This window comes from Oculina patagonica, chromosome 4 (genome assembly GCF_052425735.1).
Source record: "Oculina patagonica isolate OP01 chromosome 4, crgOcupat, whole genome shotgun sequence".
Taxonomy (NCBI): Eukaryota; Metazoa; Cnidaria; class Anthozoa; order Scleractinia; family Oculinidae; genus Oculina; species Oculina patagonica.
This window is the reverse complement of record NC_135761.1, coordinates 31,384,291-31,398,581: the sequence shown is the minus strand read 5'-3', so window position 1 is coordinate 31,398,581 and position 14,291 is coordinate 31,384,291. Positions and strand designations below refer to the sequence as shown.

Below are 14,291 nucleotides of genomic sequence, written 5' to 3'. Positions count from 1 at the left end.
GTGCATGGGAACCCCACCTTCCTACTAGACTACTTCTTCAGTAAAATTGCGTCATCCATTAGATCGTGAACTAGTCGTAATCAGAGATTAGTGGAGTGCGTTCGACCTGTATTTAAGAAATATTTGGACTGTATTCATTGGTGGTCAACACTCAGAGAAAGTGCAGTTGTGCGGTGTTTTCATGTGGTGTAATAAACCAGTTGCAAAGTTGTAACACAACAATAAGCTTTAATAACTTAACGTAATTCAACATGCGACATAACACCGTTGAATGAAGGTAACGCAAGTTAACGCAATGATGCAATAAATAAACTTCAAGCACCTTAATGTAATGGATAATGTCCTTGGGTACAGTGTGTACTTTGGAGAAAAACTTAACTAACTTGATAAGTTAGAGTGTCATACTTGTTGAGTTGGAGTGTCACAGGTGGATGGCAATGTGCAACGTCTTTGGCTAACTTGATAACTTAAGTGTCACAGTTGATAAGTTAGAACTTAACGAAAGGTAACGCAAACAACCAATGAATGAACTTCAACAAACTTAACACAATGTGTAACGTCGTGCGTTACAATGTCTACTTCTGAAGAACTGCACTACCTTGACAAGTTAGAGTGTCATACATAAAAAGTTAGACTGTCATACAAGTAGGTACATGGCAAGGTAGAATGTCTTTGGCTACACTGTCTACTTCAGAAGAACTTCACTAACTTGGTAAGTTAGAGTGTCATAGGTTAATGTAAGGACTTTGTCGCGACTTCGTAGAAGCAAGGAGATGATGTCATTTTCTGTTGCTGATGCCAGTTGAATGGCAGGGCTGAGAAGGGGAACCAAGAGTTGAGCTGCATTATTATCCATTCTCAGGTGGAGGTTTTTGGGGGAACTTTCTGGTTTCACCAGAACGCGTAGAGCCCAACTGGCATTGCACGTCGTAGGTAACTGGATTAAGTGGCAAGACTGGCAGCGAGCTCTGTCAGGTGCGGTGACGTCAACAGTGCGCTTCTGACAGGAGGTACAGCATAGATGCTTGGAAACTTCATGAACACCTTGAATTGTGCCATTTATTGTAGATGTTGTGCCAACTTCATCTTCATAGTCAACGATAGGTACATCATATGGCGCCACTTCTGTTGCTTTCATTTCTTCATTTCTTGGTGTATTGAGGTAGTGTTCATATTTTGTAACCTTCACTTTGACATTGTTGAGAGCATAAGTTTGGTTGAGGTTTAGAGTTCCCATGTAGTCTCCCCAAAGCACAATTTTGATGTAAGCTGTTGGGTCAGCTATAATGACATCCTGTTTTTTAAGCGGGCCATATCTGGTTGACAGAACTTTAACTCCTGACAGGCTGACAACTTTCGCTTTGACACATATCAATTGCTCAGCTGCTAGTTTATGGATCAATGATATGTTTAGTGGTTTCCCAGTTGCGGTGGCTGTCAGTTCTTCTGAGAAGGGAAAGTCGATCTCGTTCTTGTCTAATGGCGTGATTTTAGTGAATTTTGTTATGACAAAATCATCATCTCCATTACTAGGCTGCTTGTAGTTGTTGAGTTTAACAGGACTTTTTGTTGATGCAAGTGCATGTAGCTCTGCTCGTTTTTCGGGTGAGTAACAGACTGCTCTAACTGGTCGGTCTTTGCATTGAACTATTAAGTTGAAGTACTTTCGCTTGGACGTGCCAGCTGTTTTTAGTGGTGATATGTTGTGCAAATAGCAGCTGGTGTTTGCGGCGTCTGCAATAGAAAGAATAAAATATACCAAATTAATTTCAGTGACGAACAGGCCTATTAGGCAAATGTCCTGGGCATCAATAGTCAGCAGTGTTCTGCCCAGACCAAGCACTGTTCTGTGCTAAGAGTATAATAGTTTACGAATTACACAGAAAATATAAATAATTTAGTTGGAAAATAGTTAATTTGCAATAAATATGACTGAGCTGTCAGCTAGCTGAAATTGCTTCAGATGTTGACAAGGAATTTTCCAAAATTATTTGAGTAATATGTTAAACGGATTGTTTGGCAACATGTATGTTAAGCAATTGCTATTTTTGGTATTTGACAGGTAGAATTTGTGAGCTACATACCTTGAGGGTCCTGTTGCATAGCACAGCTACTATCCATGGAAAAGCTGATAGAAAGGAGGTTCTATAATTTGAAAGATAAACAGAAGAATTATGTTAAGTTAATTTGACGGTTGCAACAGGAGAAAACTGCTGAATTTGGAGGAACGTTTATTTGTTTTGAAAAAAAAATACTTAAGAGGTGTTGGGGAATAGTTGCTTAAAATATAAACATGGTACTTACCTAAGAGGAGACCAAATATATGAATTATTACTATTTGTACTAGTTCATATTAGTACTAGGTCAGGTTTGTCAATCAATTAAAGGTCATTGGTTCAATAACATGATGCAAGTGTTCTCAGTCTGGTTATAGTTACACAAGACATGCCACTAGTTCTGTCAGTGTTACCAATGGCTATCCAAAGTTTTGCTAGTGTTATTTTGGGTCTTTTGAATTCTGGATCTGTCACTGATAGGTCAAATAATTTGGGCTTGTGCGAGTTTATCAAGTCTGGTTTCCTCTTCAATGCGAAATTGGAGTCCTACTGACTTTTTAAGGCTGGTCAATCTTTCAAATGTCATTGGTTCAATAATGCAAGATGAAAGTGTCTTCACTCTACTAATTGCAACATATGAAATTCCTGGAGTTCTTTCAGTTTTACCTATGTCAATCCATGTGTTTGATAGGGTCAGTCCTTGACTTTTGTGTATTGTTATTGCCCAGGCAAGTTTTAAAGGAAGCTGTTGTCTTTCATGGACACTACCTAATGTGTCAGAGATTACTGTTATTGGGCATATGGGTACACAACGTGGTATCTCATTATTAATAGATGGGCCCGTATACTCATCAAACTTGACAATAAGAGCAATAGGCAAGTCAGGGGGTTGCTGATTAGTAGAATATATGAAATCCACAACAACACCAGTTGCACCATTGCAAAGACCAACGTCTGTCCACAAATTCATTGTAAGCATTACATGTGCACCTTTTGCAAGGAAAACAACAGGTTATAATCCTGACATTTCATCAGGACTGCTGTTTTTAGCTGCTTGACTTGAGTGTCGAGCATTAACCATTGCTATTGGTTGGTGGAGTGCAGATAATTTTTCAGAGTTGTATTTTGCAACTTCTTCATTGCTATAATAAAGTCTTATTACATTGCTAAATTCAGCAATGTTGTTCGCCATTGATGGTTGTCGAGTTAAGAGAAGTCTCCAGTCATTTTCATTGCAGTCTCCTGTGCGTAATCGGTTTAGTAAATCTCTAAATATAGGTTGTGTTGGGGCTGAGCCTTGTACTCTCTGGTTTAAAGTCAGTTTGACAACAGTTTTAAACATGAAATAAGCCAAATGGCCTTGTTCTTGTAAAGCATTAGAAGGGTTTGAGTGGTAAAGAGGCTTATCTGCCACAGGTGGTAATTGGGCAGGATCACCGACTAGTATAATTGATTTACTACCAAACAGTTGATCAGTTAATCCAGTAACTTGCCGGCATCGTTTGTCAACCCAGGCAAACATTTTTTGGCCAAGCATAGAGTATTCATCAATTATAATATAACTGATTTCTTTAAGGGCGTTTTGTAGTCTTACAAGGCTTTGTCCAGTCAAGTCTTTGTTGCCTTTTGGACCAACAGGAAGTTTCAACAGTGAGTGGATAGTGCATCCACGTATGCTATATGCAGCCTTGCCAGTTGTGGCAGTCACAGCACAGGAGTGTTGAAGTAGGTTTTTAACAGCATTAATAAGATAGCTTTTTCCTGTACCACCACCACCTATAATTATAAGCAATAATGGATCCTTTGGATAGGGCTGTTCGGAATGTACCTTAATTATATCGTAGGCACGTTTCTGCATCTCACTAAAAGTAGTGAGATCAATATTTTGTTGTCGCACAGTTCTTGGAGTTAATGCTTCCTTATTGGTTTTTAACCATGAAGACATTTCTCTTATTTGACTCTCTTGATATTTAAGTCTGTCATTTTGCCAGTTATAACCCGAGTTAACAATTTGTTGTGATTGTTCAGCTGTAACAAATGATCCAGGAACAAGATCTGCTAAAAGCATCCACTCTTCACGTTGAGGAAGTTCTTGTGCTGTTTGTTCGGTATCTGTGTCATTTTCATTGTAATTCTGAACAGTGTCTAATCTCTCATGCCAGTCAGGGACATGTTCTTTAGCATATGGTGTTTCTAGAAATTCTTTCCATTTAGTGATATAGATTTCATCAGAACTTGGTTGATTGTCCCAAGCATTGTCTTGTGTTGTCTGCCAGGGTTTATATCTAAGTAACTGGTATTTGCAGTAAAGGGGAAAATTTGGCCCTTTGTTATTTGAAGAATAAACTGGAAAAACTCTAGGAACAGCATTTTGTGCCTGAGCTGTTAGTTTACTGTTAACAAGTTTGTACTTTGTAGCAAAAGTAATAAAATTCAAAGTCATTATATCTGGAATACTGTCAGCATATATAGTACGGTTAGCATAAACATCCAGTAGGGAACTGTTTGTTGCGACATCCTCATTAGCAGAATTTGCTTGATTTTGCGAGAACCATCTAAGCTAATTGGTATGACATTAAATGAGGAGCTGACCAGTTTTAGTGATAACAAATGATGCATAGTCTCTTGAGCAGAAAAGTCCCTCTGACCAAGTGACTTCATTATAACTTTTTTAATAAGTTTTGTGGGACTGCTATCACTATTACAGTTACGAACAATGGAGTTGAATGCAGTCTTCAAAACGGTTGATCGTGGCTCTCCTTTTGATGCATATTTTGTAAGGTATTCAAGACATGTATGATAGTCAATGACTACCTGAATGTCACAGTTAGCCCTCCAACCTTGCAGTTGTACACGCTGGTGATTATTAAGTCTGGGGTCATTTCTCTTGGTTATAACCTTGACTTTGTATTGGCAGTTTTTATCTTTTGAATGAATGGGTTCAAATTCAAGCTTTGTAGTCATGGAAGGTTCAAATGGAAAGTTAAATCTACATTTTAGGTCCGATTCACTTTGCCTTTTTCTAAGACAGTAATTTGAACTACAGTGAGTGTGTCTTTGGACGGTATTCAGTAAGTCAACATAATCACTATCAGAGTCTTGAATGTCCTTGTGATGTCTCTGACAAGGATGAACTGATGGTTTTATCCAAGTACCATTATCTGGTGGGTCTGGGTTGTATGTAGACAACAACCAGTCTACATATTGGCAAACTAACTGTGAAGCTTTTTTACCATCAAGTATTTGTTGATTGAGTTCTGGCAAATCTGCGGGGTCTGCATTATTAAGTGCGATCTCAGCTAAATAGCCTTCGAGTGCTTTTTCTGATAGTTTGCATAGCCCTGGGTCATTTTTTAATTTAGCAACACCATGACAGTGAATACTTCCTCTAGCTTGGTATTCAAATCTGTACCAGTGCCACTCAGCTTCTAATGAGTTATACAACCAGTGCTTAATAAAATTCTCTAAGCGCTGGGTGAAAAACCAATCAGTAATGTGAGGATTGTTTATGACATTCTGACGTCTGTTCTCAGCTGTGTTATTGCTATCACTAGAAAAAAGTGCATGTAACTCAGGCCAATGCATATCAGCTGATGAAAAGGTGAAAAAAAATGTTGGAGGCCCTACATGATTAATAATTGCCTTTAAATCTTCCCTAGCTTTGAACCAGTAAGCATTTGATCCAGATATGTTGGCAAGATATCGTGATATTTTAGAAAGAAATACATGTGCACTATTATTGGCCACCATCTGCTGAAGCTCTTCTGTTGTGAGATGTGCTTCTCCTGGATTCTGTTTAAGGAATATTCCTGTTTGCTGTAAAATGCGTTTTCTCTCAATCATATTAAAAGCCCAATAAGCAAATCTAGGGTGTGAGGCAAAGCGATAGATCCAGCGACCATCTTTCTTTTCTGCGTATTTTAAAAGATGTTTAATTCTTTCAATAAGTTGCACATCTTGGTAAAGAGATGGGTTTGTAGGGTCACCTTTACCATCCGGAAATAATGTTGGGAAAGCCAATGTTGCTAGAAAAGGAGTGGTGTACTCATTTATTGGCTCACTATCTACTGTTGGCCAAGGCATAGCTTCACTATAACGTTTAGAAGACAATTGCTGCTGAATAGCCTGAATTTCTTGCTGTTCACATTGGGGAATGGGAAGAAAGCTATTCATTTCAGTTTGTTCATTATAAACAATGTCCTCTGCATTTTGAGGGCCCAAATCAGCTTCTAAATTATGACTATCAGCATCTTCTCTTTCAACTGATATAAGATCATGTGGAATGCCATGCACAGGCAAACAGTTCAAGGAATACTGATTAAGTTCAACATCTTTATAATGCGGATTGTTATTAATTAGCCACAGCAATGCATCGGCTACCTTTTGTCGTCTAACTGATACATCTTTAAAGTTGTTGTCTTTTCCTTTCATCTTAACAACTATAACTGATAAATCTTTTGCATATCTTGGCAAAGAAAGAGCTAGTTCTCCTACATGTTGGGGCAAATTAATGCAGTGGCCTGAGTAGCCTCTTTGTCCACCAGGTTTTATATACACTGTCATTATAGGAAGTGCACGTGCAATGAGCATTTCTTCTACTTGGGTAAGTCCTTGTAGTTCACAAGGAACTTGAGAAGGAATCATGTTGTTTTCATTGGAAAACTTTTGTGGTCGTTTCTTATCACGGATACATCTCAAACAACGAAACTCAGAAGTTCTGTCTGTATCTGAGCTAGATCTTAAAGGCCATCCTTCCAGGCAAACTATGCACTGTTTAATTGAATACTTATTAGACTCATGAAATAAATCAATATTTTTTAGTACCTGTTTTTGTTCAATAATTGGTAAATCAAAATTGTTCTGGATGGTATTGTGATGTTGTGTAGATTTATGCTTTTTGCAGTAAGCATTTCTCCTTTTTTCAAGCCTCTCCGTTTTTTCATCAATGCTTTCTTCAGCCTTTCTCTTGGCATCATTATTTCTTAGTTTTGCTAGCCTTTTGTGTCTATCCTGATCTGTTTCTTCAGCCCTTCGCTTGGCATCATTGTGTCTTACTTTTGCTAGTCTTTTGTGTCTATCTTGATCTGTTTCTTCAGCCCTTCGCTTAGCATTATTTTGACGTAAATTGGTCAATCTTTTTTGCCTTGCATCATTTGTCTGTGTAGATCTACGATTTCTTCTTTCCTTAAGTTGTTCTGTCTTTTGGTCTTCAGACTGTGATAACTTGCTCTTTAAGTATGCTAACCTATTCTTGTTTAGACCATTTTTGTACGGCACAGTTGAAACATAGTGTAACTCATTGATATATCCGATGAATATTACCCTAGGCCGTTGGTCGTGAGATACGGGAGTAATAATTGTTCCTTCAGGTTTATTAATATCTGACTCAGTGATATGAATCACACAGTTATTAGCATTAGCCACTGCCTGGATAATTATATTATCACACCATGTGCCTGGGTTTGACATTTGCTGCACATAGTTTGCCCAACTATTGTTAGAAATGCTTTCAACATAAAATTCTGGATGTTTATTTAAATGGGTTATTCCGGACATCCGGATTTCAAAGTGCAAATGTGCAGTTCCATAGAGTTGATGTGAAACTGATTTAAAAAAACAGTCACCACTCCCACCAACATCATGTGGCATTAAGCTGATGTGTGAAAGCCTATCAGTTAGAATAGTCCATGGCAAGTTGCCACTAACATTGTTTGAGTCATCAGGAAGTACACCTCCTTTTAAAGTTGAGCTAGTTGCTGAAGACTGAAAGAACTCTGACATTGTTGCTGACATAAGGGGATATGTTTGATTGCAACTGTAACACTTGCACCCTGTTTTGTTTTTTGGTTTCTTCAAAAAAAACACATATTTACCAAAATAGTGTTCATTGTTATACCACAGGTTCCAATATTTGTAATTGTTGCACAAAAAACTAATACACCAGGTGTTTGGAACACTTTTCCTAAGTAAATTTTGAACTCTACGTCTAGATATCTTTCTTTGTAAAAGTTTAAGAACTTTACAAACAGGAATTCGAGATGGTTCTCGATCTCTTTTTCGTTTCGGATTTGTTTTTATTGCAGATTGAACTTTTTCAAAATGTTTTACCGCCGTATCACTGTTCTCAATGCACCCTGGCCATGCAAAGATGCAATTTGTATTACCACAATCAAGGGGATAATTTATCGAGGCCTTACAGGAAGGTTGTGTACGACTTTCAGTACTGAATTTTACATTCATTTGATTGCCTGACTTGAAGACTGCTCCGATTTTGTTAGGTATAAACTTATCGGCTTTTGTAGATGACAACTGACCATCACAGATTGGTTGGAGTCTGTTATCACCAGATGACAGGATTAAGTGACCAAAATGGCAACTTGATAACTTTGTTTTACAACCACAAATCATGGCCATTTGCCGAGCTACACAACTCGGAAAGTTAGTTTTCTGACCACAAATCATGGCCATTTGCCGAGCTACACAACTCGGAAAGTTAGTTTTCTGACCACAAATCATGGCCATTTGCCAAGCTACACAAGTCGGTAAGGTAGTTTTCTGACCACAAATCATGGTCATATTTTGCCGAGCTTCACAACTCGATAAGTCAGTTTTCTGACCACAAATCATGGCCACATTTTGCCGAGCTACACAACTCGGTGAGGTAGTTTTCTGACCACAAATCATGGCCACATTTTGCCGAGCTTCACAACTCGGTAAGGTAGTTTTTCATGGCCATATTTTGCCGAGCTACACAACTCGGTGGGTTAAGGTTGTACATTTTTCGCTGAGAAATCAAGGCCACCGAAGTGAAACTACACAGTTCGTCTTTTAATTTATTCGGCATGAAGTAGCATTGGTTTGTCCTCAAAAAGAAATGGGTAAACAACACGCCGCCGAAGTGCACCTCTGTGCTCGCACCAAAAGTCGTACACACTTCGTGAAGACATCGATAAATCTTAGCTGCATGGTTTTTTAAAGCCATTTATTCTAACTTCAGACTACAAAGACACGACTTACCTGCTAACAGTCCTCAATTTAAACAATCAGGTCGACAAATCTCCAAACAGCGAAACAGCAAACCTCCAAACAGCGAAACAACCTGCACAAACCTCCAAACAGCGAAACAGCAAAAGCACATGGCACGGAGTTGACGTCATTCGCCCCTGAAAAATTTTCTGGGGCGGCCAAATTGATGACCATACAAAGATAGCCCAAAAAACTCGACTACAAACGGATTAGGACAGCGTTCTCCTTCGTCGAACGCAACAAACTGATATGTCTTCTCTTCATATATTGGTTTCGCGACCCACTGCTTCTGTAGTTTTGGGTATACACACTTGTAGCGCTCTTCTCCAGAGGCCGTTGTCGCCACCCCTCTTCCGACATTACAGTTGTGATCAATGACAGCAAGCTGCGTTCTGCTAACCATGCCGTTATAAGAATAATGCTGTGACTTGTTTACGTACTTCTTTGCCATGGAGCCATGGTATACTTCTAGGCATCCCGTTTGAACAAAATCGGCCAGGAGACAGACATCCTTTAGGAGTTTAGGTTTCCATGCCACTTCTTTCAAAGCGTTGTGTGCCGGAGATCCAATCAGGAGCCATATCTTGTTTCGTCTCTGCTCAGTAGTTAGCTCATCATGCTCGCACTCAGAAAACAACTGAAAATTAGGCCATTCATGTATCCCGGCAACATGGTAAACGACTGACTTCCATTTCTCCTGACAAAGCAATTGATTGGCATCAGAGGTCGCAGCGCACCACCACAAGTTATTAACTACAGATGCGATCCAAGGCGTCAGGTCTGAGCATTCTCGTTTTTTAGACGCAGCAACAAGATTTTTGCGCACGGACTTTGCTAAGTGCCACGGGTCGAATCTGTGTTTGATGTGGGCCTTTTCTTTTTTCATCATTGCTGTTACTTGAACATGCCTAAATATTAAACAAAACGTTGGCAGGTTAAATTTCTTTCACGGAGACTGTGCTGATTTCCTACGCCTGGGGAAAAAATGTTATAAAATGATGATGACCTAGAGTCGAAAACGTCTTGTTTTTAAGAACTTTTATAACATTTTTATCCCATTTTAGCCTTTTTAAAATTATTTTATTGAGCAACATTATGACAACATTGTAAGAATTGTAGTTCAAGCTGAGCGAGTCGCGTGGCGAGCCCCTCGCTTTACGCGAGCTTGCTCACAGGCTACCTCTTAAGTGTCCACCGCAAGTAAACGTTTAATACCTGTCTGTTGCTAGCAGGTCGATAACTTGACCATCACCTTCCAAGAACCCAAGGCACCTCTTAAGTTCCTCTTTCTCCATGGCGTTAGAGTTGGCTACTTCCGATACTTGCACAATTGAAAAATCCACGATTCTTTCGGTCGTCACCTCCATCAAACTGTACGTACCGTACTTGGCGTTGTGCCCGGGACTGTCACATCGGCCGTCACCCGCAAGAACAAGGGACTGTCCTCTCAACGACTCAAGTACTTCATTCTGCTGAATCAGGTAGCGGTTGTTGACCACTGGCCAAAGGAACTTCCTTTGAATAAGATAGAAGGTTCCCTTCTCGAAAAATCTGACATTGCACGCGCTCATGACATCCCGGACTCGCTTGAAATGATTCCCCGTAAAAAGGATTCCGCCGCTGCAAATGAGGTTTCCTGCTGCCATCCGTTTTACAAATGGTTGAGAGAATCAAGGCTCGATGTGGCCAGCCTTACACACAAATCAAGGTTCCTCTCTGTCTGAGATCAGCATTAATCACAGTAGCGCCACAATTCCTGCAAAACTGAAACAGCTGCTTTAAGCAGCTGTCAAAAACAATCGATTTTCTCTCGTTACTGGAATGCTCGGTTTCTTCAAGCCAGTTGGTGTCTGGGCAGGGGGAGAAGTCTGCATTTTCATTATCAGAATCTTCCTCATCTTCGGGTTCCCAGTCTTCATCTGACGTATCACAGCTACCGACCGATCCTGCGTCGTCAACGTCGTCGTCCCACTCCTCTTCGGACTCGTCAGACTGCTCCAAAATCACGGTTTCTACTGCTGGCATGGAGTCCGGCTTACTTTTGTTACTGCATTCTGTGGTTCGACGTCCCACTTTACTTTGCTGCTGCACGCGTACGCGTGATTTAAGGACATATTTCTTTGACGTACTTCAGGTGTTTCAACAACTGGCCACTTTTTAACTGAGAAATCCAGGGGCTTCGTTTGCGTCGCCACATGAACAAACGTTTTCACGGGTGCTTCTGTAATGGTGTCTTGTTCTGGTTCCGGAACATCAGAAACATCAGCAGATTGGTTGACTCCAAGTAACTCTTCTTCAAGACGATTTTCCACCTCTCCTGTTTTTTTGGCCTCTTCAGCCACCTGTTCGGCTATCCTTGCATTCTCCAAAATTCTTTCGACTTCCTAAATGAAATTATTTACGGGTTATATAATAATAAAGGAGGTTATAACAAGTTAGGGAAAAACCATTTCGTACTTGTGCCATGAGCTACGAAAGTATTTCGAATACATGACAAAACATATCACGACTGAAATAGATCAATTCCGATATATGTTACATTTATGTTATTTCGCGTTTTTTTATTTTATTTTAGGGAGGATTTTTAATCAATGTCTTAGAAATCAGTAAAAACAACCAGAGAAACTCTTCTTGATCAAATTTAAGATCGCACTCACAAAGAAACCTTTATGGCATTTTTTGTAGTTGACTAACACAGCAAGAATTATTTAAATTATTCCACTTTAGACCAAGCAAATTTTTTACCTCACTAATTATCTGTTTATAACTTTTAAATCTTTTTGCCCTCCTATATTTATCTACATATACAACCCAGTCATAGCATTTACAATTTTTTTGTATTTTTTCAGCCCGTTTAGTTAATTTGGACTAGCTTGTTTTGGCCAATCTAAGTTGGTTTATGCTGTAGTTATTTGCATGTTTTCTGGCAAATAAAATGGATGTTGTTGTGGTTGTTAATTAATGTTATCAAAAATTAAATGACTAACCTCTCTTCTATCCTTAGCCTTTTGCCTCCTTTCGCTGGCGTGCCGTTTAAAAGGAACTTTAACTGCCGGAGATTTCTTAAATATTGTGGGAATTGCTTCTGGTTTCTTTTTTCTTTTGCGGATATTACCACCCAGGAGATCGAATCGGTGTTCCACTTCAAAGCAATCATCGGTAAAATGGTCCGAACATACAAATAGCTGTGCCTGCTTTGGCAGGAATTTTTCGTTCCTGCCCATTCTTCTCAGCCATTCTTGGGCAATTTTTCTCTTCGATAATGGCAGACGGTGAAAAGAAATGCCTCTTTTCGTGTCCCTTGGAGCTCTGTTTGTGCAAAAGGCAGCCGCACAAACAGGCATTTTGACAAAGAAACAAGGAGCTCAAATATTTAAATTTTCCCGCAAAATTCAGGCTGAGCTCTTTGACGTCAAGCATACATTACCAGCTTCAAAGATGGCGGAGTTCAGTCATCGAGTTTTAAGCTACTTTAGAGGAGGATTTCGTAGGGTTTTAGCGCTCGCTGGAAGCTGAAATTTCGGTGAGTAACATATTTTTGTATGAACTTTTTGTTGGCGTAAAAAAAGATAAAGGCAATTTTAGAGTGAACTTCTCCTTTAATAAAATGACTTTTTTTCGGGAATATTGTTTATTTGCGCCCGCACAGTGTCATTTGTGGCCTGAGCGCAAAGCGCAAGGGCCACAAATGACACTACAAGGGAGCAAATAAACAATATTCCCGAAAAAAGTCATTTTATTATCATTATTATCAATGAACAAGGCCAAATATCATCCAGATAGGTAACACATTCAGTTTAATGAAGTTAGCATCATGATTTTCAATTCAGATAACAGGCCTGGCGCACGCTACTGGTGATCAGTGCTGTAAATTTGACTTTAACCCTATTCAGACCGGGCTTTTTTTGGTCTTTTCAGACCGGGGGGGGGTGCGGATTCCACACCCCCTCCGTAACCTCCAGAATATTTACAACAACAAAGTTTATTTGAACTGTAAAATTACAAAGAAATGTTTAAACAATAAATAAATTAAAAATACATACAGTTGCTGGTCACCCAAATAACTAAAAAGCTAAACTAGTTGGGTGACCACCATTTATTAATTTAAAATAAATACAATGTCAGAAAAGAGGCATTTTACATTTTACAATTTAACACAATTAATTAAGGTGGTAGATTACAGAACAAATAATTCTTAAACACGTATGTACAACAACAACAACAGCAAAAAGATAATAGTAAAAAGAAAAAGGAAAAAAATTAAAAATGGCAGAAATACCAAAATTAAATTATTAGTAGCAAAACTTAATAGAAATTAATGCAATGCAATATTTGTGCTGCAACTTGCAATATTCGTTATCATAAAGAAGAGCGGAGAGGAAAGTATGACTTTCCAAAAGTTCTGCAAACTTGACTGTGTATGACAAATAGTCAGCGATGCTGGGTGTGGTCAGCAGCTCATGCATAATTCGCGCGTTTGCGGCTATCCACATTGACAGCGTAATGTTTTCTAACTTCGGTTTTCCTTTCTGTGCTCTTATCACGATGCTTGCCCCACCAGAGCTACTTATCTCTTGTTCTTCTTCGTTGCTTGCTAGATTATTTACACTAACAAAGTCTGGCTCCTTGCGCTGCTTTTGCACTTGTTCCTAGGAACACTTGCGGATCGTTGTCTAGGCGTGGGAGAGGGGTCTCTGTAGCTCCCAGCGTCAGCAAAGGGTCGTCTATGGCGCCAATTCCTTCGATTTTCTTTAAAATCTCGTCGAGGCCACCGTCCTTTGCCAGTGACTTTGTGGTGACTGGGTCTGGATTTAATTGAGTTGCGTTGGAGCCTTTACGTAGCCCAGTGATTGCTTTGACGAGTAGTTTTCGCTGACCAAGGGTCATTTCCAAGCGCGCTACATCCGACTCGGTCACAAGAGCGAGGGCCTCTTTTGTGTCCAGGTCTTGCTTTGTCAGGAGTTCGGAAGTCTCCTTCTTCAGGCCATTAGTCTTGCACCAGCTTTGAAAGTCAAACGGGGCAGCCATTGAGTAACAAAAAGAAAATTACAAAATACAGTTGCTAACTGCGTTCTTGCTGTTGTTGCTCTCTCAAAAGCTATCGCGATACGCCAGCTACTTGCGGTTGTGTCGGTACATATATCTTTTGGGCTTGGCTAGCATTTCCGCCTATTGTATTTAATCATGATAAACAAGTCTATCATACAC

The 14,291-nt window shown here is 39.5% G+C and overlaps 1 protein-coding gene and 1 pseudogene across 1 annotated transcript; both read right to left on the bottom strand.

Moving 5' to 3' along the window:
* Window positions 1–171: 171 nt before the first annotated feature.
* Window positions 172–9,309, bottom strand: LOC144650148 (uncharacterized). Its single transcript, XM_078509804.1, has 3 exons — window positions 9,075–9,309; window positions 2,085–2,145; window positions 172–1,734 (listed from the first exon to the last, which is right to left on the bottom strand). Exons 2-3 carry the CDS (start codon window positions 2,119–2,121, stop codon window positions 686–688), a joined length of 1,086 nt encoding a protein of 361 aa, XP_078365930.1. The 5' UTR covers window positions 2,122–2,145; window positions 9,075–9,309; the 3' UTR covers window positions 172–685.
* On the bottom strand, window positions 2,310–3,299 carry LOC144650149 (ATP-dependent DNA helicase PIF1-like; annotated as a pseudogene).
* Window positions 9,310–14,291: the final 4,982 nt, after the last annotated feature.

Bases quoted from the DNA above. Each gene is read 5' to 3' on its own strand.
- LOC144650148 (XM_078509804.1), bottom strand. From the start codon at position 2,121: ATGGATAGTAGCTGTGCTATGCAACAGGACCCTCAAG. The intron at 1,735-2,084 runs GTATGTAGCTCA...TTTCTATTGCAG, and splicing joins TATGCAACAGGACCCTCAAG to ACGCCGCAAACACCAGCTGC.